The 25,132-nt window shown below is 47.0% G+C and overlaps 2 protein-coding genes across 4 annotated transcripts; one reads left to right on the plus strand and one right to left on the minus strand.

The window, feature by feature from the left end:
• Positions 1-1,037: 1,037 nt before the first annotated feature.
• On the plus strand, positions 1,038-19,872 carry CIZ1 (CDKN1A interacting zinc finger protein 1). 3 transcript variants are annotated; one of them, XM_058037949.1, is made up of 16 exons: positions 1,038-1,309; positions 3,180-3,295; positions 5,758-5,924; positions 6,972-7,107; positions 8,004-8,064; positions 10,844-10,923; positions 11,283-11,362; positions 12,302-12,484; positions 12,803-12,933; positions 13,348-13,432; positions 14,005-14,118; positions 14,448-14,627; positions 15,214-15,283; positions 16,368-16,489; positions 19,143-19,353; positions 19,438-19,872. In XM_058037949.1, exons 1-16 carry the CDS (start codon positions 1,206-1,208, stop codon positions 19,728-19,730), a joined length of 2,133 nt encoding a protein of 710 aa, XP_057893932.1. In that variant the 5' UTR covers positions 1,038-1,205; the 3' UTR covers positions 19,731-19,872. The 3 variants fall into 3 exon arrangements, with proteins under 3 accessions (XP_057893932.1, XP_057893934.1, XP_057893931.1); XM_058037951.1 differs by having other exon boundaries at positions 19,143-19,342; positions 19,438-19,573; XM_058037948.1 differs by having other exon boundaries at positions 1,039-1,309; positions 19,143-19,872.
• BBLN (bublin coiled coil protein) lies at positions 19,766-24,367 on the minus strand. Its single transcript, XM_058037952.1, has 2 exons — positions 24,259-24,367; positions 19,766-21,345 (listed from the first exon to the last, which is right to left on the minus strand). The coding sequence occupies exons 1-2, from the start codon at positions 24,344-24,346 to the stop codon at positions 21,152-21,154; spliced, it is 282 nt and encodes a 93-aa protein (XP_057893935.1). The 5' UTR covers positions 24,347-24,367; the 3' UTR covers positions 19,766-21,151.
• Between the last annotated feature and the right edge of the window lie 765 nt (positions 24,368-25,132).

The following is a 25,132-nucleotide window of genomic DNA, read 5'->3' on the forward strand; positions in this document are numbered from 1 at the left end:
GGACTTTATGAATCAAGTAGTCTTTACTGGCATGAATAAAAAGACTATAAAGTAAATTATTTCAGGGTGGATTCTCTGGAATAGCAAGGATCAGAAATGCATCTTGATCCTTCTGAGGTTTAGCATAAGAAGAAATGATAGTCATAGTATATTTTTATAGAGAGCCTGTGTGTACTGAAAGTGCTTAAAATTAATTTTGCTATGGAAAACAAGCTGTGCACGAAAGGTTTTGCTGCAAACCCACCCCCTGCCAAAAAACCCCAAACCAAGCAAACAAACAAACCAAAAAAAAAAAAAAAAGGGGGGGGGGCGGACCTGCTAGAGAAGTCATTTCAGTCTACAGTATAAAGCAATGTTACAAAAGTCCCTGTTGGTTTTTATCCAGGTTTTCATAATAGGCTTGCCAAGATGTGACCATAGCAAATGGCCAGAGGCTGCTTTGGGTTTTTTCCATCTTCTCGGTGAGATGGTTACCAAAGATTCCCCTGGACTATTTAAAAAAAAAACCCCAAAAACAACAAAGAGCAGAAAACCCACGCTGTTGGATGCCATCTGCTGCTCCTGTGCAGCAGTTTATTCCATTCCCTGCCCAGCCCTGGGCAGATGGTGTCCATTCCCTCCCAGCCCTCTCCAGGGACAGGGAACCTCAATGCCGCCTCTGCGCGGGGAATGAGGGATGGAGGTGCTGCGGGCTGGGGCGACCTGAGAGGAGGCTCCGGGGGTGATCCCCAGCCCCGCGGGGGCGGCCTTGTCCCGCAGCCCTGCCCAAGGAGCTGCCTCCCGCCTGGGCTGGGCCGGGCAGCGGGGCCGGGCAGGTGCTTGTTGTCCCCGGCGGGAAGATGGAGGCGGCGGGCGGGGAGCGGTGATCGCCGCGGGCTGCGCCGTGAGTGTCGGCGGGGCGAGGAGGCGAAGGGACGGGAAGCGGCTGTGGGTCCCGGCGCGGCCCCGCCGCGGGCATGGGAGGGTGGGAGCGGGTTTTGGGAGGTGGGGTTTGGAAACCTCTTCCACAGGCTGCCGCTTGCGATGACCCCGGGGGGAAGGAGGAGGCGGCAGGGGGGGATCGGCTCAGTGAATGAATGGGCGGCAGCGGCGGCGGCTCCTCTGCTCAATGGCTGCTGGGCTGATACGCGCCAGCCCCGCAGCCGGTGCCTCCCTCGCCCTCCCGTATTTTGTCTCAGGCTCGCCTCGTTTGGGGCTCCCCAGACATGTTCAACCAGCAGCAGTTCCAGCAGCAGCTGCTGCAGCTCCAGCACCTCCTCCAGCAGCAGCAGCAGCACCATCACCACCCTCCGGCGCAGCAGGGAGGCCGGTAAGCGCCGCTACGCGAGGCCGGGGATCCGGGGCCTGTCCCGGGGGACCGCTCTCCTTCGCCTCCCCGCGCTCCGTCCGTGCTCGCCGCGGCGGGGCCGGTGCGGGGCTGCCCTCGCCTGGCGGGGAAGGCATCAAAGGGAGCCGAGCGGGGGTTGGGGGGCGCGGGCCGCGATCGGGGCCGAGCCCGGTGGCACCGAGGGGGCCGGGGGTGTGGGAGGAAGGGCGGCGGCCCCTGTGGGGTCTTGCCGTGTCCGCTCAGCGCTCCGGGGATCCCTGTCCGCCCTCCGGGGCTGGAGTCCCCGAGAGCCCGGGGGTGACCCGGGCAGTCCGTGTGGGAGCGCTGGGTGGGTGGATGCTCCGAGCCCCTCAGGGCGGGCAGGGCAGCCGGGGCTCGGGGAAAACGCCTTTTCCTGCAGAAACGCAGCACTCAGCAGAGCCACCCTCAGCAAACACGAGCACTTTATTGTTTTATTGTTGAACTTAAAGTGTTTATTTATTTGCTTTCTCTGGCTGGGTCTGCTGCTGTGGGTGCGATGATTGAACTTATTTCTGCAATGGCACCAGCTCTAAGGCTGAGCACGGTGGGACAGGGACGGAATGGAGAAAATTGTGTTTTGTTTGTGAAAGGAGAAAGAACATTTGCCAGAAAATAACCACGGTTTTCGTAAAAAATGCAAGATGTGAAACAACTTAAATAGGAGCAGTTGTCCCCGATGAACTGAGATCTGTAGAACCAGCACAAATTCTCCGAAATAATGCATTTATTTGCAGTTACTGTTATCTTTAAAGACTTATTCTTTGCAAATTCAAAGCAATGGGATTTGAATTTAGGAAGAAATTTAATTTGTTATTTAAGGAATTATTGTATTACTTTATCCTTATAAGGCATTTGTCTCTGAGGTAAGCGTGGGAAATTTTCTGTTTTACTCGAAATATGAACCTGCAAATCTTTTTACCATTTTTATATATTTTATGCTATAAAAAAAAGCTGCACTTAAAATGCCAGTAAGGGGCTGACTGCTAGATAGCATGGCTGCATCTTACACCTTTAAAAGTATGATTTTTGCGGTATAAATATCTCTGCTCGGAGACTGGAACAATCTAGAGCAGCAAATGTGAAGATGAGCTGCTGTGAATTCTGTTAAAGGGGTTGGGTTTTTTTGTCAGGGTGGATATTTCGATCCTGTTTGTACCTCTCTTCAGCTCTGTCAGATTCAGCTGTGTCAGCAGCGTGCATAGAGGTGGGCCTGACCTTGCAATCGCCTCAAGAAGTGCCTGCCAGTTTCCTCAGACTTTTCTCTCACGTCTGCTCCACCCTCCTTAGAACTGGAGAGTTCTTCTCCGCTGCTTCTTCCTCCTCGTGTTTTAAATATGAAGGCCGTGCTTTATTTTTCCATCTGGTTCTTGCAGTTAGGGGGCACCATTGACAGTTCTGACCTGTCTGGCTCCGTGTGGGAGGTGTTGATTTTGGGAAAACGAGCTCTAAGCTACTGCAAAAACTCCCTGTTTTTTAGAACTTTTTTGTTGTCGTGTTAAATGTAGCTGCTGATCTAGATCACTCATTTCTCCTGACGGGTGCTGCATAATTCTGTAGAACCGCAGTCAGCTCCTGGGCTTTTTTTATGCTGCTTGGGAGGCTCTATGTGGGCTTGGTGCTAAGGAGTTGTCTCTGACCTCAAATTCTTTGATAGACAATCTGTCAGCTTTGGAAATTCCAGGAGAGTGGAGGAAAGAGGATACAGTGCCAGTGCATGGTGTCTTTTCATGCATGTATATCAGCCTTTCAGCTGTTTGCCCCTCTGTTTTGTGCCTGGAATGGAAGGGTACAGTTTTTATTGGGTTCTCATGATTGATGCCTTCTTTTCCAGGGGTTTGCCGCCGCCGCAGCAGCAACAGATGCTGAGCTTACGGGCAACAAATCAGCCATCGCTGCTCAGTGCCAATCCTATGCTTCAGCGGGCCTTACTCATGCAGCAGATGCAAGGTACTGTCGTTAAGGGAAACGCTTACTTACTGGAGTTATTTAATCATCCTCTTGGACTGAAACCATACCATGGCTATTTCCTGCTGAACCAGTGCAGTTCTTGTGCTTGGCAGTTCTGTTTGTTGTCTTCTTTTTTTTTTTTTCTTCCATCTTCTCTTTAAATTAGTCTCTAGTCCTCAGAACAGAGGCTCTTCAGTTGTTGAAAATCACGTGTGCCCAGCTGTTCACAACTGGGAATAGCACTAGGAGGTATCAGGTTAGATACTGAATACATTCCTTCCCTTTTAGGCATGATGGAGCAAGTATTTTTTCATCAATATATTTAGATCAGATACTGAGATTTTGATTGTTTGTCTTTCTTGGTTACAAGGTTAAGACCATTTATTTAATTATCTGTTACGTACACACTAACCTTGTTTGCAGTAGATTATTTTCTTTGTCCAAAGTTTGTGCAGTACAAACAAATACAGTATATTAAGGTAGAAGATGGTTTGGGTGTCAATTGTATTGTGAATTTTTATTTCCCTGAAATGACTATAATTTCTATGGTGGGCAATATCTCTCTGTCTTTCCATTATTGTGTTTTCACAAGTGGATTTTCCTTTTTTTTTTTTTTGTATTTTCAAAACAAATTATGAAGCTGCTTTAGTAATAGAATTACTAATGTAAAGATAATAGGAATAAAGATATGTTTTTATTTTTTGCTCATGTCTTAACCTGACAGCTCTTTTCAACACAGAAAATCAGTACCTGAGATAGTTTTCAAGTGCCTAGTCTAGATTAATGCCTGCAATTTCTACCTTGCTCGTGAATCATGTCCAGATGTGAAGACAAAAGATTTATTCTGCATGTCGTTAACTCTCCTTTTGTTCTCTCTTGCCCATTTAATGAGAGGGCTCTCTAGTGACTCCAGTGGCTCTCCACAGATCTCTCTCAGGTTGAAGGGAAAGTGACAGTGAGAGAGGACATGCTCTGATGATTGGTGTACATGTATCAGGAAAAATTGTGACTCCAGCCTTCAGTCAGTCATGCTCCTTCTAGATATGTTTGCAGCTGACGTTTTTCCCTGAATCTTTTATTAAGGAGTTGTATTTAAATAGTGTGCCAAGGCCTTGGGGCTAATTAGATAGAGCAGGATAAGATATGTTAATGAGCACTTTACATGCACTTTATCTTAGTGTTGCTCCTCTTCACCTCTCCATGGAGTTGTGACTTCTGTTAGTCACCTACCTCAGGTAGCCACAGGTAACAAGGAATATGATTGCCAGTGTCCATGTGGCCCTTTTTAGGGATATGAATTTTTTGGCCATTCAGGTTTGGGTTACATGTAAGAATATCTGATGCTGTGCCATTTCTGTCCCTGGGAAGCATCAGCATAAATAATTCATTGGCTGTGTGTGGCTTCAGCAGTGGGAATAGGAAAAGATAAATACTTCAAATTGAAACAGATGTGTGGTTCTTTAATGTTGTCAAACTGAGAGCAGAAGATGATTTCTTCTGTTAGATTTAATTTTTTTTTAATATAGCTATGTCCTTTTACAGTAAGGGATTATATATGGGAAGTAATAATAGATTAGATTGCTTTTGAAGACAAACATAGGGAGTACTTCCTATTGTGTTGCTGGCTTTTAGGAGTGTAGCTTGGTTTTTCAGGTGTTGGGTGCCTGTTTCCAAACTTTGCTGCCCTGTTTTGACAGCTGCTAAAAGGCTGGAGCGTGCACTAATTCAAGTGAGAGAGAAAAAATGGCAATTTAAGTCCAGGTTCCCTGAATGATCGATGGTTTCTGAGGGTACAGCTGAGGCATCCAGGCCCCTCCATTCCCTCACACCTGAAATGGGAGTGACAAGGACTGTCTTCAGAAGAAATTTTTGACACTTGGTTAATAGTCTGTGGATGCTGAACTGTTCAGAAAGCAGAGCATTATAATTGGAAATGGCAGAGTCTCAAGTGTCAGAGTTGAGGTTGACATGTTGAGCTTGCATGACAACCAGGTGGCAGAGAGGACTGTGGGATTTTTTTTTTTAAAGTTTGGTGTTGTTTTAAATGAAATGCTTTTACTGGCTTGTTTTAAAGAGCTTCAAGCTATGGTGTGGGCAGTCAGCTGCACAAATGTGGGGTGAATTTTCCTTTTTTACAGAGAATTTTTGTAAAACAAGACCTTGTTTGTTGCAAACACGAGTGCTAATGTGCTCAGATCAAATAATTGCTCTAATGATCTTTGCCTGGAGTGGCAATTATAATTAAATAGCCTGATCCATAGTAATGGTTGCTATCACATCAAATCGTTCTGTGTGCTGAGGAGGGTAGAGCACAGAGCACCTCTGCAGTGCCCAGTAAAGGACAGGGTCATGTGTAGAGGAGCCCTTCCCCTCCCCTTCCCCACCTGCTGCTTGTTCAGGTGGAAGATTTTCTCTCTCTTTGCACAGCACAGGGTGGTGAAACGCTGTGTTTGCATTTATAGGAAACCTGCGTGGATTTAACATGACAGCGCCCGCACTGCAGCAGTTCTTCCCTCAGGCTACAAGACATTCCCTCCTGGGACCGCCGCCTGTTGGGGTCTCCTTGAAGCCGACTCGGCTGGGCTTCCCCAGCCTCCCATTCCAGCGGCAGAACCGGACCTTCCGCAAGGTGGGGCTGTGCTTTCCAGCTGCTGGGGAGCTTTGTGCTCCTGTTACACTTACAGTTGTTGTGTGTAGTAGGCGGAGTGCAAAAGAGAAGGGAGAGAGCCTTACAAAGAAAATAATGTTTTGCACCATGCTGCTGGCACAGAAATGCAGAAATCATTCCATCCCAAAGGCTTTTGTTGGTCCATATTTACATTTATGCTGCTGACACAGAAATGCAGAAATCATTCCATCTCAAAGGCTTTTGTGGTCCATATTTACATTTACAATGCAAAGGTTTCTTGTCATTACTTGCCCAAGAGAGAGAATTCCCCATGATAGAACTGTTTAAACCTAGGATATAAAAGGAGCCTTTAGAGGTATCACCTTAAAAGTAATTACAACAGAAGAAATCCTGGCTAAGTGCTTTGGTGTTCCATAGCAGTTTGTTATTCCCAGACAAGTTGCTCCTGCTATGGACACTCTGCCTCTTTGGGCTGTTTCCCACTTTTTAAGATCAGACTCATATTTTTCCTTGTGGATTTTGTAAAATCTACAGTTCTTTTTTGTGAAAACCTTTCTCATTTTCCATAATTAAGACCTCTTTTGTATCCTGGAAATGGTTCTTGGGTTGACTGCTACTTGCCTCCTCTTAGATTAGCTTTGGCATATTTAATCCCATTCTGTCAAAAAGATGTGGTGGATAAGGTAAACTCGCACTCTTGGACTGTCCTCCAGAGTCAAAAGAAGGGGAATTATTTTGGACTATCCTTTTCCCTGCCCATGCACCTCTTGCCAGAGTTCCTCTAGCATGATCCTACCCTCTGCAAGCAGCTGGATTTCCTACAGCTGCTGCTTAAAGCTCTGGGACATGTCCTGGCTGCCTGTGGAACTGAAATACCTCGCTCTCTTTGACCATGTAAGCTTGCCTTAGGTGGGGCAGTCCGTTGTGAGCCATCTATTCCTTTCCTTTATCACTGGAATTCTGTTTCTGCCCCACAGTAAAACTCTGGTGCTTTAGGCAGTGTGTGTTAAGGACTAAGAGAAGGCAGTGACTCTCTGCCCATTGCAGGACTTCCAGAGGGTTCCTGACAGGAAGCGGGAACTGGATCCTGGTTCTTCATCTCAGACACAAGGTGATGACAAAATGGAAATTCCAGAGGGAATGCAAGCAGGGGCAGAGCAGAACAATTCCTCACCATCCACAGGTAAGGGGGAGCCTGTAGTGAAACAACTGCTTGCAAATATGATAAACATCTCTTGACTAGTCGTGCAGCAAAAACTGGAGATGATTTTAGGCTTAATCAGCTATGTTTCTCTCTAATTGTAAATAAACTGCTTGTGATAGCCCTCTGCTATATGCTTCATGTACCACTTTACCTGATTTTTTTTTATGAGCCTCCTCCATTTCTCTTGCATGGATGCCTCTCAGAAGTCCCTTATGACACTGAGCTCTGTTTAAGATGGGGAGGGGAAGAAAACCAGTCTGAAATTAAAGCTTTCGCATTGCCTTACCCATGCTGAAGTCAACATCTCATGCAGCCAAACACATCAAGCAGAACCAGTAACAATCAGCTAAGAAAAAGATGAGTTGAAAGTCCTGGTGCCCCACTTGTCAAAATAGAAACTGCTGGCACTGAGTATCTTGATGTCACATACAACACAGATGTGGGAATGTCATTTCTGACTGAGGAGTGCATGATTTAAAACTGCAGGCTTTGATGAGGTTGTGACCAGGGAATCTGCAGCAGTGAAAACTGTCTTATTAACTGGTTGCTGTCAGTCGATGTGCCACCTTGGCTTATATTAATGTTCCCATGATCATGGCTCTTGTCACTTAGGTACAGGACTGAGACCCATTTACTAGATACAAACACATATTTCTTTTTATGATCAACACCTCATACAGTGACATTGCAGTAAAGCTCAGATATTTGAGGTCATTATCTAACCTTGTCAGAGCAGCTCATAAATTCAGAATAAGCAAGTATTTAGTATTGTTTGCTCTAACAGAGCCTTATTGGCATTTGCCATTCAGATATGGAACACACCCAAGGTGGCATGGTCTCTTTTGCTAAGGAAGTCTCCTTCTGTGTTCCTGCAGAGCCAAGAACTCCAGCAGAGTCTGTTTTGAACACTGAGCCTGCAGCAAAAAGACTGAAGAGGTATTTATTGAATGGGATATTGATATAGTTACTGAGTTTAGAATTGTCTAATTTTCTTTTCTGATAATTAGGGCTGTATACTCTATTGGCCTGTTGTCTAGCATGTAAGAGGTGTTTCAGATGCTTGTGAACAGCTTGCTTCAGAAAATCTTGTGGTGCTTGCTGAGATACTGGGTGTTGTGGGGTCTCTGCTAGGGAGAGAATGAAAAATGAGAGATGCTCCTCCTCTAGATGTGCAACAAAGCTGAGTTTGCTCTTGTATTCTTCTGCTAGGATCCCTGTAAGAAGCATAGAGGTTCTTTTCTATTCTGGTGTATTTCTCTTCAGTTTCTTCCCTAAATGTCAAAAAAGAAATGAGCAGAAAGGGAAAGAAAGCCTTGGAATATATTAGGTTACAGTAGGTGTACAGGAGGGTAGTTTATTTTGAGAAATGATAAAGGGAAGGGAATCAATAGTATCCAAGCCTGTATCCATGAGCGTTGAGTTCTGCATCCTTTCTGCAAAGGTTGCCTTGCCTGTATCTCTGTCTGTTGGGTAAAAATAGACAAAGGCAATCCTATTATCCCCCAGGGATGCGCGGCAGGCTGGCCTTGGCAGGCCCATCCCGGCCTCCGAGGGTGCGGCAGGGACAGGCAGGGCTGCATTGCCATCTAGTGGGAAGGCACCTCGCGGAGTTCCCGCTGCCATCTGCACCGGGCTGCTCCTCTCCCAGAGCTGTCACCCTTGGCTGGTGTGGAGGGAGAAGAGGAAGGAGTGAATACAGATTTCTGTAGGCACTGACTTGAGAATTCTCCAGCATATGTTAACGACGATGAGTCAGGACTCCTGGGCCCTCTTACCTTCCCTGACAGGCGTTCGCCGCCTGCTTTTGGACAAGTTTCCTCACCTCGCTGTTTCCCATCTGTAGATTACAGATTAATGGATAGCTTTAGGGGGAATATTCCAGGATTACATTATCAAGGTAATATCCAAACATCAAAGTAAAACATTAGAGAGTGGTAAATATTGTGTGCTCAGGGACTGTCGTGAGTTATGGACTGATTAGCAAGAAAGTGAATAAATTCAATTAAAGCTAGGTCGAATGCATTTGAGTGCATGCTTTGTTAATCTGTTTGCCAAAGCTAATTTAATTTTAATTACATTAATATTTAGCAGGGTATTAATCAAAGTCCTGTTACATGCACTGAAAACAAGAATCAAGTCTGAGGAATGACAGCTCTCACTGCAGCAAGCCAGCTATTAGGAAAATTCTTTCCTAAGCTGCAGTTAGGAACTGCCAGATTTGATGCATATATTATGGCTGATATTTACCTAGAATAGATTATTCCTTAGCTTTTTTTTTTTTTAGTGTTTCTAGTATCTTCCAATGAACAGATGAAGGATCTGTGAAAAAAAAAATTCTGTTCTCAGACTGCCCTTCACAAATGGGAAGGGCATTCCCCCCATCTATGTCATAAAATTGTGTTTCATGCTTCATTGTTCCATTTCCCTTTAGCCAGAAATACCAGCCTCCTTCTTCATTTCAGGTTTTTCCCACTTCTGCCTTTGCTCCTATGTACCATCTGTACACCTGGAACAACATCCTCATTCCAGTGCAGAAAGCACTCATGATCTTCAAATCCTCCTTGAACACCCACTTCTAGCATGGCATGACAAGTATCTGTAGAATACCATTTTCTCTTTAAATCATGCTCGTGGTGGCTTTTTCTCCCTTAGATCGCTCCTTAGGTTTGCAGTTCAGGCTGCAAACCCTCGCCCGGAGTGCTGGCACCATCTGTGTGTGGTACCGTAGCATTGAGCCTGCTGGCAGCACCTGACAAATAATGTTAATGCCAGTCACTCTTGTTTAATTCGTGTTTGCAGTGCCCAAACCCTGCTGCATATTTATAGGTGTGTAACCCAGTTCCCTTATCACTTATCAATCTGATAAATTATGCGGTGTGCGTGCGCGGCTAACGGGACGCGCTACCTGCGCTATCCTCTGTCCTGCTTGTGCAGAAGGTGCTGCTCCCTCTTGGCACAAGGACACCAGCAGGTGGGAATTTGAGCCGCCCTCAGAGCAGACAGTCAAGTCATGGTGGCAAGTTAGTCCTGACAGAAAAATGGGGGATGTAGAAAGAGACTGCAGAGAACACTGTGTGCCCTCTGGAAGTCAGACATTTATTCTCAGTAGTCCCCTCAGGAGTGCTTTTTTCCTTAGCAGATCACCAAAAGCAAGGCCCTTTTGATTTGCATTTTGTAGAGTTTCACCTCCCCCACAAGTAGAGCTGTAGGGACTCTGAAATGAAACACGACTGGTATGAATAGAACAGGCAGCTGTGGTGAAATCCCTGTAAAGGAACCATGGAGAACTCCTTCAGTGCTAATAGGTCTCTTCTCTCATGTACAGAGCAGCCAGGAGCACTGTCCAGGTGTTGCAATTTCCCTACAGGTCACCAGTCATGACAGGAGAGAGCTCTCAGAGCTCTTACTGAGAATATTTCTTGTATGAACTTAATTCCCTTCAGGCTTCTTGCAGGAGAGGGCAGCTAACCAAAAAATCAGTTATAGCTTTCTTGTCCAGATTATTGCTGTTTCTGAATCCGTTCTACAACACCCACTCTACATTATTTTATTTATTTCAGCCAAATTCTTGCCTGAAATACCACTTCCAGTAGCTTATTGATTTGTGTTTAGTGGAGAGTGTGGTAGGTTAGACCCCAGCCTGTGCCTTGGTGTGCCTTTTGAAACTCGTGTCTGTAACATGGCAATTAAGGTACTTTTCTTGATATCCTTGAAGTGGGACTGGCGAGTCTGCATTAGAGGATGCCACAGACAGCAAGAAAGCAGGAGTCTCATGCACCCATGTCCAAGCTGATGGTGAGTTGCTGAACCCTGTGATTTGAACTTTTAGGGCTCTCCTTGGTGGAACAACACCTGTAGGTCCCATGGATCTACAGAAATGTTCTTCCCCCAGTTGTACAGGATGGGGAAAGCAGGATAAAATCTAGGAACCAAATACAAACTATGTCCCCTAATATCTGTTACCTGCCAAAGGCAAATGATTGGATGTTTCTGTCTTAATAATTAAGGATAAGGAGAAAGGTTTGTGAACTGGCTTATGGCCAACAGTGCTGTGAGAAAAGCTCCCTGACTTCACTCACCTGCTGCTCTGTTTTTCCTGTCATTGCTGTTTTGATTTAAGACTGCTAAAAGGTAAAAGGACTCTCCCTTCTTAGGTACAGACAATGCAAAGGAGTACCCAGCTGAAGATCTCTCCAGAGAGAGGAAATTCTCAGAGGAACCGAAGGCTCCTGAGGTGAGCAGACACCGCTCCATGCAGGGGTGGTGCAGAACATACAACCTCCCCCTCCATCCTGGAGAAGCCCGTTGCCACTGGGAACCAGCTGGCACCCACGTCTGGAGCTCTGTCTCCTGCTGTAAGCTGTTGTCCCTGGCAATAAGGCATAATATGTCTGCAATTAGTGCACAGTCTGCTCTGACTTGCTGCTTTTGTACCTCTGCTGGCCTGTTCCTCACCTACTGCTGCCTATGGATGGGGCATTCATTAAGATTTTTGTATTCAGCTGGAAAGATGGAAAGGTGAATTGAAAGAGTTACTTAAACTCTATGTGTGGAGGGCCATAGCTAAATACATCTTTCATATTGCTAAAGAGCAAGTGTAAAAAGATTCAGGTGGTGTTAAAAGATTCAACCTGAGAGTCTTTTGCATGAAATATGTGGCCCCCATGCTAGATGTTAAATCAGGACCTCAGACTGTGTAAAAGCTGTGAGCAGACAAAGCTTTAACCTCAGGTGTGAATCAGACTTGACAGTCTTCCATAATTGGAGACATTTATTGATGTGATCAAATGTATCATCCTGCCCATGTCTGAGTTCCTGACTCCATCAGGTGTTGTGCTGAGTAGGCTTTAGTTTTGCTGTGGAGAAAAAAGAGCTGATCGTGTCCCTTAGCAACAATTGTTTGTGGCTCCAGTCCCCAGAGACTGGATCATACAGTGGCTGCAGAGGTTGCAGAAACAACCATCTGTGCTAATAGGGCTGGTGCTACGACACAGGGATTGCTGATTTAGCAGCTTTGGGAGGAGTGTGTATGAGAGTCCTGATCAGCCTCCTGTGGGCTCAAGCTTATGTGCATTTTCCTAAAGGGTAAAGAGCTTGGGTGACATACAAAAAGCAGGTGTAATTTTTATTCTACTGAGGAATTGAACTTAATGTTGACTCCTTCTTTTGACAGGTGTTGAGCTCTGGAGGTTCACTGAAAGTGACTATTCAGCAGAGCAGTGAGAGCAGAGCTATCAGTACAACAGCTCTGAAACCAGGGCACTGGGCCTGCGATGTGGGCACAGCTGATCCCAACCCAGAATCCGTCCTTAAATTCTACTGTTACATCTGCAAGACCAATTGCTGCAGTCAGCAGGTAAAAATGCACAGGTCTGACAGGGTGGTCAAGAGATGGGAATTAGAGGGCTGATCTCTTGTTAGCAAGGGCTCATGTTTTAGGAGCAAGGAACATAAGAAATGATGACAAGTATGCAGATAAAATAAACCTCTCCTGAGAGCTGGCAAGCAAGCTGCTAGAGCGGGAATGTGGGCGGATCCACAGGCAGCCATGCTCTTAAGCTTTTATATTTCATTGTTAAACAGCAGTCAAAAGAAAGGAAAGCATAGCTCATACCTATTATTTTCTGTGTTTGGAATACATTTAAAAGGATTTTTCTCCTAACCTCTCTTTCAGAATTTCCAATCCCACATGGCTGGAATTCAGCACCAGCAGCGACTTGGGGAGATTCAGCACATGAGCAATGTTTGTTTTGTTTCACTACTGCCCATGGTGAAACAACAGAAGGTGCTAGCAGGAAAAGATGGGTAAGTGTTGGTCTGCAGTAGAAAATTGGATCTGAGTGTGGCACTACATGGGTTCTAAAATTTTTCACTGCATCAGGGTGCCTCTCAGTTTAAGGTAAGGTACAAACCCCCTCTGGTTTCAAGGGCCTTAATCTCCTTCAGGCAACTTTCTATCTTGCTGAAGGATACCAGAGCTGACTTTGACCTGTGTAGTTCTTAATACAGTAGATTAAGTAGGAGACCTGTTTTATCTGGTGCATTTCTGTCAGCACAAGCTAAAGCAACCTATAAGTGGGTGAGAAGTAGAGAAGATAAATTCGAGCCTGTAAAGATAGGAATTGTGAAGAAAACAATGCCAGGGACTGATTGCTACCTTCAGTATTCCATGGAGAATGAAAAAGGTGTGACTTCCAGCTCTATCTGTTGTCACTTCAGAGAGACCCAGCAGCGGTGGTGTAACACCTGCCAGGTGCATTTCACAGGGGACCTCATCAAACATCGCAGGACCCAGGAACACAAGGTAACAGCCATAGCATGGACTTCATTCTGCACTGACCTTTTGTCTGGGGATTAAATGGAAGTGTGTAGCACCTCCTGCTCCCCAAGCAGCAAAGGAGAAGTGACTGAAGTGGAGGGGTGCACAGTAAGTTCTGCCAGTAACTCTCTCCACAAGGGCACTGCAGTGCTACCCCCTGCCTCTGGCATTGTTGGAGCTTCCAGTTGTCATGATGTGTCAGTATGGTTGACTTTTATTAAGAAATATGGCTTAGCATACTCACCTAATCAATTGAATGGAGGAGTTGGTGGGCAGCCTCTTTAAGCTAAGCTTCAGGCAGGCCAGGATATTTGTTGACTTTTAGGGAAGAAGGGACAGAAGACCTATTTTAAGACACCCTTATTTTGCTCTGCATGTTTTTCATCTTTTTGGCGGATAAGAGTTAGGGAACCCTTTCTGCTGAAAAAACTATTTTTCTGTGTGGTCTCCCAGGATGCAGGGCTGACTTTGTTTCAAGATTCATCTGCATTCCTCCAAAGCAGTGCCTTTTGTGAAATGAAATTGTCCCTCTTACAGAATTGTCCCTCTTTCCTTAGCTGGCCAAACGCTCGCTTCGTCCTTTCTGCACTGTCTGCAGCCGCCACTTCAAGACCCCCCGCAAGTTTGTGGAGCATATGAAGTCCCCTGAGCACAAACAGAAAGCCAAAGAGGTAATACTGCCTGCATGGAGAGCTGTGCAGGTCTGGAGGCAGCTACACTGTAGAGCAGAATAACTTTCTGCTTTCCTGACTACTGGGGGGCTGAAAGGAAGATACGCACTTCTTCCAACCCTGTTTTAATTTTCATCTTTTGCTGAACTTCAGTTGTTAGTTGTTGTGTGAAAAAGGGAGGTGTTGGATGTGTCTAGAAGTAATAGATCTTTATGTCCCTCTTTCAGTCCCTTCTGCTCATCACATACAATCTGTCCTGAGTCTGAGCTCTTCCTTGGTTAAATGGTGAATGCAAAGTTGATCTGATCTTTCTTTTCTGTCCCTTACAGGTTAGGCTAGGAGAGAAGGAACTGGGGAGCCCAGAAGATTCAGAGGAGTTGATCACTGTGGATGCTGTTGGCTGTTTTGAAGATGATGATGAGGAAGAGGAGGAGGAGGAGGGAGGAGCTGGTGAGGAGGAAGACCATGATGTAGTGCTGATGGAGAATGAGGATTCTGCTGCCAAACAGGTATGCTATGCAACAGGAGAAGGAATGACCTATCTGAGAATCTGCTGTGGGATCCTATGACTTAAGCTGGTTGAGCTCAGGCTTTCAAGAGTGTGCTCAGTCTTGCACAGCAGGAGGGTGGGACTGGAGCGTTCTTCAAGGGCACAGGGATGTGGAAGAGAATCAGGCACCATGTGTGGGATACATTCAGGTGTTTCTGCTGGGCTGTACAGCTTCTGCTGTCTTCAGATATTAACCTTGCTGAGGAGCACAAAGCAGTATTGACATAGTCTCTTTGAACAGCCCAGCAGTAGCTGGGTCTGATAGCAAATGTGTAGAGGTTTATCTTGACATTCCCAGTAGAGAGCAGTTACCAAGAAGGAGGTACATGGCTAAGCTCCTTCAAGCTTGAAATGCCAGGAGTGATTTTAGCCCTTGTAATGAAGTGGTCTGCTGACATTGGGGTTTGCATCTGCCCCTGATCGAAGGCTGTAACTCTGTCACTGGTATATAAATTTTCTGTTTTGCTCCCAAGCTTACCAGAAAAATGCAAGAGCCTGACAATTGCCATAGATACAGTAGGCACTAATGTTCTTTCGGTTTCCAGACTGGGCTGAAGGAAGTGTCTTTGGAGGATTACGAAGGAAGTGAGAAGTATTGTCCAGACACAGCCTATGGTAAGCAAGCAGAGTTAAGCACAAAGGGCCACAGAGCCTTCTCTGGCCACATGCTGTATTTGTAGGAGAGGATGGTCTCTACCTACTGTTATAATGACTTCTTGGGCCATGGTGCTCCAGCATCTGCATTGGACTGGTGCAGGTCACTGCTGCCTGGAGAAGAACCTCTCCTGAAAGCAGGATGTTTCTTTATTACCATGTGATAAAACATGAGGATGTGATTGATGTTTGTCAACTGCCTTTTGCTTTGAAGAAGGATGAGAGCCAGATACATTTCTAAGGTAGGACACGGCAGGGCAGGAGTACTGAAGAAAGTAGGTAGCAAATGAGGGATGCTCTGGAAAGATGGAGTCGGAAAGCATATTGATTGGAATGCTTTCCAACAGAAATGCAGCTTGCAGAGAGATACTGAGCATCACTGACAGTATCAAACTCTCTGCTAGACCCAAACTGTGCATGTTTCCTCCGCTTCAGAACCCCCACGCTGTACCGAGCAGTTCCTCAGCCGTGCTGCTGGCCTGGTGGGCAGTGGCTCCTCCAGATGGCCCTGTCTGGTCCCCACCCTGCAAGCAACTGACTTCAAACCCCCTAAGGGCCACTGGTGTTTGAGGAGGGCAGCTCTGCAGAGGCTGTTTTGTGCCCAAGGAGAGCTCTGTTTACACGGATCTTCCATATCACTGTAACCTTCCACTATCGTGTGGCAGATGGAATAATGATTCATGCTGTGAATGTTCTCTGCGTGTTCCTCTTGCGCGCCTGCTGTCTTCTGCTTGGTTTGATCCCATTACATTAGATCACATGTTCTCTGTAGTTTTCCATTGTATTCTTTTCTCCCTTTTTCTCCCCTTAACGCTCTGTGTAGTTTCTTTGCTCTGGCAGCCAGATTTCTCTCTGAATATCAACCACAGCCATTCCATGGTAAGACGAGATATTCAGCAAGTCATCTTGCAAATCCCTGATTAACAGAAGCAAAGCTTTCCACCTCTCCTCCTTTACTCCCATCCCCCTTCTCTTTTAACATGCTTTCATTATTTGAGTTCCATTCAATGTGATCTGTGATTTCACTTCCCCTCCCGTTTCGCAGGCCTGGATTTTCTGGTCCCCGTCGCAGGTTACCTCTGCAGGCTGTGTCACAAATTCTACCATAGCGACTCCGCTGCCCGGCTCGCACACTGCAAGTCCCTGATGCATTTTGAGAACTTTCAGGTTAGACCCTTTGGCGATTGCATGGCCTGGCATTTGTTTCCCCCGTGCGTGTCTCTCCAGTGAATCCACCACGTTAGCTGTCTTGTCTCCAGCTCATTTCCATCATCCTTGGTGTCCATTATGCTGTAGCTTTCTCCTGGTGTGCTCTGTCTTTGTCTCCCTTGGCCCTTGTAGATCTAAAACCAGTTAAGTCCTGCTTCCCAGCTACTGCTGCTGTCATCTTTTTGCCTGTTTCTGGCTGGGAATCTTCCTCAGAGTGTCCGCTCTGTTTGCTGAACCTGTGGAGTCTGTCATTTAGCCTAGGCCTCTTCTCTGTTAGATTACAGGTTGGTCAAGGTGGGATTGAGCAGGAGAGAGAGGCTGTTCCTTGTAAAGAAAGCTGGTGCATATGCATCTCCAGGTGTGATACTGCAAGAACAGCTCCTTTAGCCAAAAGCGTGGGTGTGATTCATCCAGGAAGAGGCCTGGTAAAATCAGATACCTTAGAAATCTGAAAATTTAACATTACAGACTCTTTATGTGATAGAATCTACAAGCTGGTGAGAGTCCATTTGTCCCCAGGGTCAGCCTGCAAGAGGAAGTCTGTCTGTCTGTCTGTCTCTCTCTGTCTGCTGCCCTTTCCTAGAAACTCCTTAGCACAAAGCTCTGCAAACTGATGCTGTTCCTTTGCTTTTCTGGCTCCACCTAAAGAAGCCATATTGCCCCTCGCTGCTTTTGTATCTAAAGCTTTTCCTACTGGGCTGGCCTGGAATCTGCCTCCATTGTTCTGTCCTTGTTGACTTGCCAGGGGGTAAGGGGCCTGGATTAGTACTTTTAGAGGGTACACAAGACTTGCACTGTTTCTGCCCTGTCCCATGACCACTGCCTGGGGCCTCCTGTATGGGAGAGCTCAATTTCCTGTCCTTGGCAAGGAGGGAGGCTCCCACATCGACTTGGTCCTCTGCCTGCACCCACAAAAACTGCTGTGCTTACCTACCACCTTTTAAATAGTGTTAAAAAAAAAAAAACCCGAACACACATACATACACCCCTAACGCCCAAAACTTCATGGTTTTCTTCTAGTCTTCAGCCAGAAGAAACTATTCCCAGTCAGCCATCACTGCCTCCAGGAAGGGGTGGAGTGCTTTAGAATTCTGCCAGACTCAGAGCAGTGGATTTGGAATGGGAGGAGACCACAGCTGTTCCTTCATGGTTGCTCATCCTCTCCCACTCCTGCAGCTAGTCATCTCAGGAATGAAGGAATTGGACTTGCTGTTTTCTGGGCTTGTTTTAGATCAGGATAGAGTGAAACTGCAGCAGCAACCACTTATGTCACTCTTTTGGCCCACTTAGAGCTGAAATCAGATGCTCTTCAAATGCATGCCAGAATGACCTGGGGAGTTCATGAGAAGAGTCCAGACTTACATGTCTGCAGGCAGATAACTATTATTCTTGGCTGCCTGGGTGCCTTGGGGTTGTCACAGTCTGAGTTAAATCACTGCCAGTTGCTGGGGTATTCTCAGCAGAGGTTTTCAAAGCAGAGAATTGTGTGCTGTTGAGACAATTTACAGCATCACTCTGGACACCAGTTTGCATGCCTGGACCTGCTTAGGTTTGGGTACAGTATGGCTCAACTGATCCAATTCCAGTGTGATATGATATTCTTCATATCCCTCTGTGAGGACAGAGGAGGAACAAGCCTGCAGTGATAAACTGAATTACAATGTAAAGCTGCCTGTCAGATGTGCTGTAATTCCACATTGCAGACTGGTGAAAGGCATTGTGCTCGAAATTGTTTCCTTAATTTGTCAGGTATAATGCTAGTGCCAGTTCAAGGAACCCTTTAGCAGGCAGCTGAAAGGGAATTGATTATGAAGGGAACTGCTGTGGCAAAGAGTGAACTTCAGTTTCTTCCTTTAGGTCACGTCTCTCTGGGCATTGAAGACTGGCTTCCTGCTATGTGTTAGCTAGCTACAGTGAGTTGTTTTCCTGAAATCCCGTCTAGAACATGCGTAGTAGCCATTTTAATCTCTTTACAGACCTCTACTGGTTCATCATGATAGTGAGTGCAAATGAGTCCTTTTATTGATGATATGCTTACCTTTACTCTGTGGAAAACCCCAGTGACTTGTAACGAGATATAATGGATATGATATCGTAGCCTTCCTGTCAACAGTTCCACTGATTGTGCAGATTATATCAACAGTGAAGAAATACAAAGCTTTCAGCTTAAGCCTTGCTTTGGCTGATAAACATTAAATCACAGCAGTAGCTGAGGGCTGTGCAGAGCCTCACATATCCAGGGTGTGTGTCCTGGCAGTAGCTGAAGCAGGAGCTGTCACTTGCACTGTTACATCTACAGAGTCCTGAGTCTGACTGACATTAACAGTTGCCAGATCGTGATTTCTGTCTCGGGAACCACAGGTCTGCCATGCACTCGCTCAGCATTAAGTAATGCGAGAGGGACTTCAGTTTTTAATAAACTTTTCCTCACAGGAGCTGACCCTTCTCTGTTGAGAGCCTCAGCAGCCAGGCCAGGAGCTGCTGAGATCACTTGTGCCCCTGCCACTCACCACTGTTTTTGTACAGGTGTTCCTGGACCAGCTGCTGCTTTGCTGCAGTGACAGGAGCTGAGCTGGGCTTCTCTCTCACGTTGGTTTGTTTGTATTTGCAGAGATACAAGGCAGCAAGGCATCGTGCCACAACTGCCTACCCCGAGGCTCCTTTGCATTCCCAGGGCTCCAGCTCCCAATTGCTGGATGATCCAAAACAGCCTCTTGCTACAACAGCACATACCAGCAAGAAGATGAATGATGATCATGGGATAGATAAGGAGGGCACAGAGCTGTCAGCCCTGCAAGAACAAACTTCAAGGTCTCTGGAGGGTAAGGGTGAGCTGGCCACCTCTAGGCCAGAGGGCAAGAGCCTGGCCAGTGTGACTGATGATGTGTGTGGTATCATGGTTGTAGAAGAAGAAAGTCTACAGGACAAGTCCACTGCCACTAGTGCCGACTGCCCGTTCTCTGAGGAGAGCCACACCGTAGGGGAGCCCCTGGGACGTGAGGAAGAAGCCAACACAGCCAGGCAGAGGGCAGGCACAGACGACCACCAGGATCCAGGGAGTGGAGGAGGCTTAGGACAGAAGGAGGCAGCAGATGCAGGCCAGGAGGCAGCAGCAGAGCCTTCCTCCCTCGCCAAAGGTGAGACAGGCGGTCTCACCTCTGCTGGGTGCAGACGCTCTTCCAGGCGCAAACCCAGATAGAGTGGCCTTAAAGGAGAGCCCTTTACAATATGATATTTGCTGGAAATGTTTATTTTCTGAGTCTTTTAATAGAGCAAAACCTTCAACTTTACTGCTGTTTTTATTTTAAGAATAAATAAGCCTGGCTTTAGCGTGTCTAATACAGGATAGTGTTGCTTATTACTTGTACAGTTGGGATACAGCAGTTATGTGGAAAGACTGAGGCTTGGATTGTTGAACCTGAAAGAAGATGGTAATGGGATTTCCATAGGGGACAAACTTCACAGAGTGATGGATGCAGATTTAAGAATTCTTTGTAGTTCCTCTCATTTCCTTTCCAGAGAAAATGTTTATCTCTTGAGAGACTCTGCTGAATTCTGCTTCTCAGAACACTTTCCTTTCTAAGATACACACTGTTGGACAAGCAGTCTTGGACAAGTCCTAAGCTAGGCAAAAACATGCACCTTGGTCCTTTGTTAATACCACAAGGCTTAATCCAATCTGTTCTCATAGTGGAGACTCTCAGGAACAAAGTTTGTTTCAAACTGATTTTAATAAAGCAGATTTCTTTTAAATAACCTCCTTTAACTTTCCAAAAAACTCCTTTAACACTACATAAGTAGAACAGTAAGACTTGCTTCAAAAGTGCTGGCTCTAGGACATACTGACAGGATCGCAAAGTACAGAGCAGACCTCTCGTGCCTTGTCAGAATGTGCAGGGAGGGTTCTACTCTCTGTTGCTGATGCTGTGGTGGGGGCTCACCAGGCTGCTCTGCCTCTCCCCACACCTTGGTCCTTAATGGCAGCTGAAGGAGTGGGGCAGCTCCCAGTTACAATGGTCAGAAGCATCACCCTGGTAGCTTGTCTTATCTGCTTGGAATGGAGTGGAAGTGTCCAGTGATCTGGAACCATGTGCCAGTATTTCATACATCACAGTTAATGTGACTAAGGGAGAAGAAGCTGTAGCTTCTAGGCAGTAGCTGGCCTAGGCCCTCTTTCTCCAGGGCTGTCACCAGAGTTACACTTAGGGACAAGCCTGGAGTCAGAACAGCCCCTGCCAAAGGGGGTAAAGCCATAATACTCCTTGTTGGATTTAAGGAAAAGAGAGCAGAGATAATTTTTCCACTTTGTGAAGAGGGCCTGCCTGCAAACAACCTGCATGGGCTCAGGTTTCCTACAACCAGCTTTAACCAAGTGTGAGTGCCAGGCTTATGTTGGGGAGCAGAAAGAACCAGCTCTCCTACAGCCACCCTTGTGCTTCTGCACCTGTCTCACAGCTAAAGGAAAACAGAACATGGAGATGAATGGCAGGATACAAACACAGAAAGGAACAAGTAACAGAACTGAGGCACCTCTGCTATTCAAGTTTTACATTAAATTGGTGACCAGTAACTGTCCCTTAGCAACAGCAGCTGAGTGTCAGTGTGTCAGCTGGTCAGACTCTAGGCAGGAGGCTGGGATCCCTGCACATCAGCTCCTGTGTTCAGCTGCTTGCTCTGCTGCTGGAACTCCAGCCGGGTCTGGCGGTTGGACTCCAGCAGTTCCTTCAAGCAGATGTGGAGGTGATCGTTCTTCTCCTCCAGGTGATCCAAGCAGGAGTTGATCTGGTCCAGCATGGAGTTTATTGCTGCATATTCTAAAAGCAAGGGAAATGAGAGACTGAACAATGTAAGTACAAAGTCACTGCAGTCACAGCAGGCAGCAAGGGCTCTGGCAGAACATGCCCACAGCATTCTGGCTGTGCCTTATTTGCCCCTGGCTGGGTGAACTAAAATGCAACTGAATCCTGCATGTGCTCTGTTCTCTGAGCAAACTAGGCCAATGGGAAGTTGGAACACCGGTAACAAGATCTAAGGCAAGGTACCTGGGCAGTCCAAAGCCATTGTGGGCACATCTCAGATCTCACACACAAACAGCCAGCCACAGGCTGAGTGCTGACTGCAACAGTACCAGGTAAATCCCAAAGATAAGTCAGCCTTTTAGCTGCCTTTGGAATCACCTTTCCTGCTAGTACAGGCACTTTGTCAGCATGTTGTAGGGTTTGTTTTCTGTGAACTGTGTAAGGCTTCCAAGCTGGGATGTGCTTCACTCAGGCCTGGCTGGAGTCAGGCTGGCACAGCAGTGCAGCCATCGTGGCTGTGGCAGGAGCAGGGGATGAGCCCAAAGGTGCTGGTAGTGGCACCATTATTTCCACAGGAAGGTAAGTGTTGGGCACTGAGTTCAGCCACAGGATTTCCATGCTCTATTAAGGCTTTGGGTACTTCAGATTAAACCTAGACTCACTGCAGACAACCCTGGCAGCTGGTTCTCTAGGTACAGTTTCTTATACACAGCATTGTTTCAAGTGCAGCAGTGTGCCTCAATACAATGGCATTTCACAGTGGTGTGTTTTAGCTCTGTTACCCAGCTGAAGAGTGCTGTGCTTCTGCAACTCTTGCTTTTGGATTGTTCCAAGCAATATTCACACAGTCCTGAAGAACAACAAAAACCCAAACTGAAAAAACAGACAAAATAAACTGCAGAGGTAATTCAGGACCCCTGGGGGGGCTGCAGGGACCTCCCCCAGATGGAGCCAGTGCCATGTTCCTTTCTGAAGGCACACAGCTGGGTGAGTGCAGGGAGGCAGAGGTGGAGCTGTGACCTGTGGGCTGATGTTTGTGAGGATCAGGGGCTGCAGGACAGGGAAGGATGCCTGTGTGGGTGGGACAAGCCCAACCTCATGGGCTGGGGCTGGCTCCTCTCCACTCCTCTGAGCCCAGTGTGATACTCACAGTGCCTGGAACGCTGGGCTGAGCTGAACAACGTGGGGAGAGGAGGGAGGATGAGGATGTGCTCTGGGCACCCTAGGAGGGTCATCCCCTAGACCAGCTCTGCCCTTCTCAGCTGCCCCTTTGCCAGGTCCAGGCACTGCCATTTTCAGCAGCTTTAAAAGAACTGTGAATATTTAAACAGTGAAGTCATTTGCATTATTAAAAGCTAAGAAGTTTCATTATAAAAAAATAATTATCCTCCTTTTCTTATAACCTTATAACTTTGCAGCTGTTCAGAGTGTTGCAGCCTTTAATTCTTTGGAGAATTGTGTAATGTTGCATTTGAGCTCATTAATAAAAGTTTGGCCTTGTAGGTATACACAGAGGTGGCACTATGAGCAATAGCACTGATGATGTTCTTGCATTTAAAAATCAGTCCTACAAACACATGCTTTCCAAAAAGGTGGCAGGTACCAATATTTTTCAAACTATCAGCATTTTTCAAGGTATGTGAATTACAGCTTTTCAATTTGGTGCACCATATTCCAGTGAAGGGGCATTCAGCAGTTAGGCAAGAAGTTTGTAATCACAACAGAAGCTTAATTTTCTCCTCAATTTTCTCCATGCCTAAAACTGAAATGAAGGTTATATAATTTCTTCAGCTTTGGGAAATAAAAAAAAAAAATACTCATTTAAAAATAAGTTGTAAAAACCTTTGATTGTTTTCCGTTAGTTGCAATCTTGGTGGATTTTTGTGGAAATATAACCACATCCCTGTTGGAACCACTGAGCTGGAGCATGGCAATTGTATTAACTCCTCTACATTCTTACAAGCATAGTTGACAAAAATCAGGTTTCCTACTTGAGGTGAAGGGAGAGATCCACAGCCTCAGCCCCACTAGACCAGGAAACAGCAGCAGTTCCTTAAGACCAGCACACAAAGCCCAGTTAATTACAAGCTGAACAACCCAATTATTTATGATGTAGATCCAATTTAGTGACTTTCTCCATCACATCCAATGTGTCTCTTAGCTCTTCAAAAATATGAAATACAAATCATTGTCATGATGCAAACACTTGGGGTGTGATTGTCCTGTCACTGCAGCTACATCCCAGACACAACTCCTAAAATCACCTGGGTGGGTCACATCTGGGAGCAGAATGTTTTGGGAAACAGCAGAACCCAGCTCCACCATTTTCAACAGAAGAGTAGCGAAATGCTTATTCTGAAAGAATTCCAGTTTTGAGTGACCTCTACGTCCACATTACTGCTCTGCTGTCGTCTCACTTTCTCCACGGGCTGGTTCTAACCGGACAGGGCAGTATCAGGACCCGCATACCCAAGGGCAAACCCAGGCACTGCGGAAATGCCCCGAAGTGGAAGTTGCCAAGCTGCATTAAATTCCCTTTCTCTGTGCATGACTACTTCTCCAGATCTGCCCACATGATCTGCCCTCTGGTTTCCGAACCTGAACATCCTCTTTCCTGACATCCGCACCCCGTACACCAACAAAAGCACAAAATAATTTTTTCACAGAAGAAAAAATCCATCCCAGGGCAACACGTAGGAGCTCGGTGCCCCATGGCTGGGTGGGAATCAAACCCTGCAGTCCCCCAGCCCCACTGCCCTGTAGCGGGTGCATCGCTGGCACTGGGCACCGCTCCGGCAGAACATCTGGGCACACCTGAGCACATCTGGGCACACCTGCGCTCTGCCACCCGCAGCCCAGGGCACCGGGCCAGGCCATCCTGCGCCACGGGTTCCCCTCCGCGCTGGCGGCCCCGCTCTCCCCACGCACCTTCCTCTTCGAAGGTGTCCCCGCCCTCGTCGCCCTCGTCGCCGGTGCCGCCGCCCAACACGTGCGGGTCTCCGTTGGGCCCCGACATCCCGCCGCGCCCGCCCGCGCCTCGGCGCCGCCCGCACGGCGCGCCCGTGCACGCGCGGGGCCTCCAGCCAATGGGAGGGCAGGGCGCCTTGAGCGTCACGCGGGCCGGCGCTGCGGTGATCTCTGTGGTTAGCGCGGAGGGCGCGGGGCGCAGGCGCGCGGGCGGGCGCGGCGAGCAGCGCCGGGCAGGGGCGGCCCTGGGGGTCAGCGCCACGTTCCCTGTTTCTCGGGGATTGTTCCCAAACGCGTGCCCAGCGCTAGGCTGTGTCCTTGCCCTCCCCGAGTGTCCTCAGGTCCTCACTGACTTCCCCGCTTAGGGGCCGTCATCAGCACTAGGTGCTTCATTCCCAACACAAGTGATGTTCCATATGGATAAATCTGCATTCTGTCCGTGCGGACCATCCCGTCCCGGCTAGGGCTTTGCTGCTCAACTCCCAACTCCAGCCCTGTCTCCAGCTCTGCTTCATCCACTAAGCGGCTTGAACCAGCCTCAGGTCACCTTCATACTGCTTCCCTAAACCAACAAGCACGATTCACTTTGCCCTTCCTTGTCTTTGGCCTGGTATCAGCCACACCTCAGTCACCTTGAGCTGATCTCATCACTCTGTGGTGTTTTCATCCCTGGGGGAGAAGACACTGGGATGAAAATAACCCACAATTAGAGCATTGGTTCAAGCAGTGCTCTTGAGATCAGGGATTCTGTTATTAACTGGGTATTTGGGACAAAGACAAAAGAAAATGTCATGTCACCATTTATCACTGCAGCCACCTCTCCATTCTGTGAGTA

Source organism: Melospiza georgiana, chromosome 20 (genome assembly GCF_028018845.1).
Source record: "Melospiza georgiana isolate bMelGeo1 chromosome 20, bMelGeo1.pri, whole genome shotgun sequence".
Lineage (NCBI taxonomy): Eukaryota > Metazoa > Chordata > Aves > Passeriformes > Passerellidae > Melospiza > Melospiza georgiana.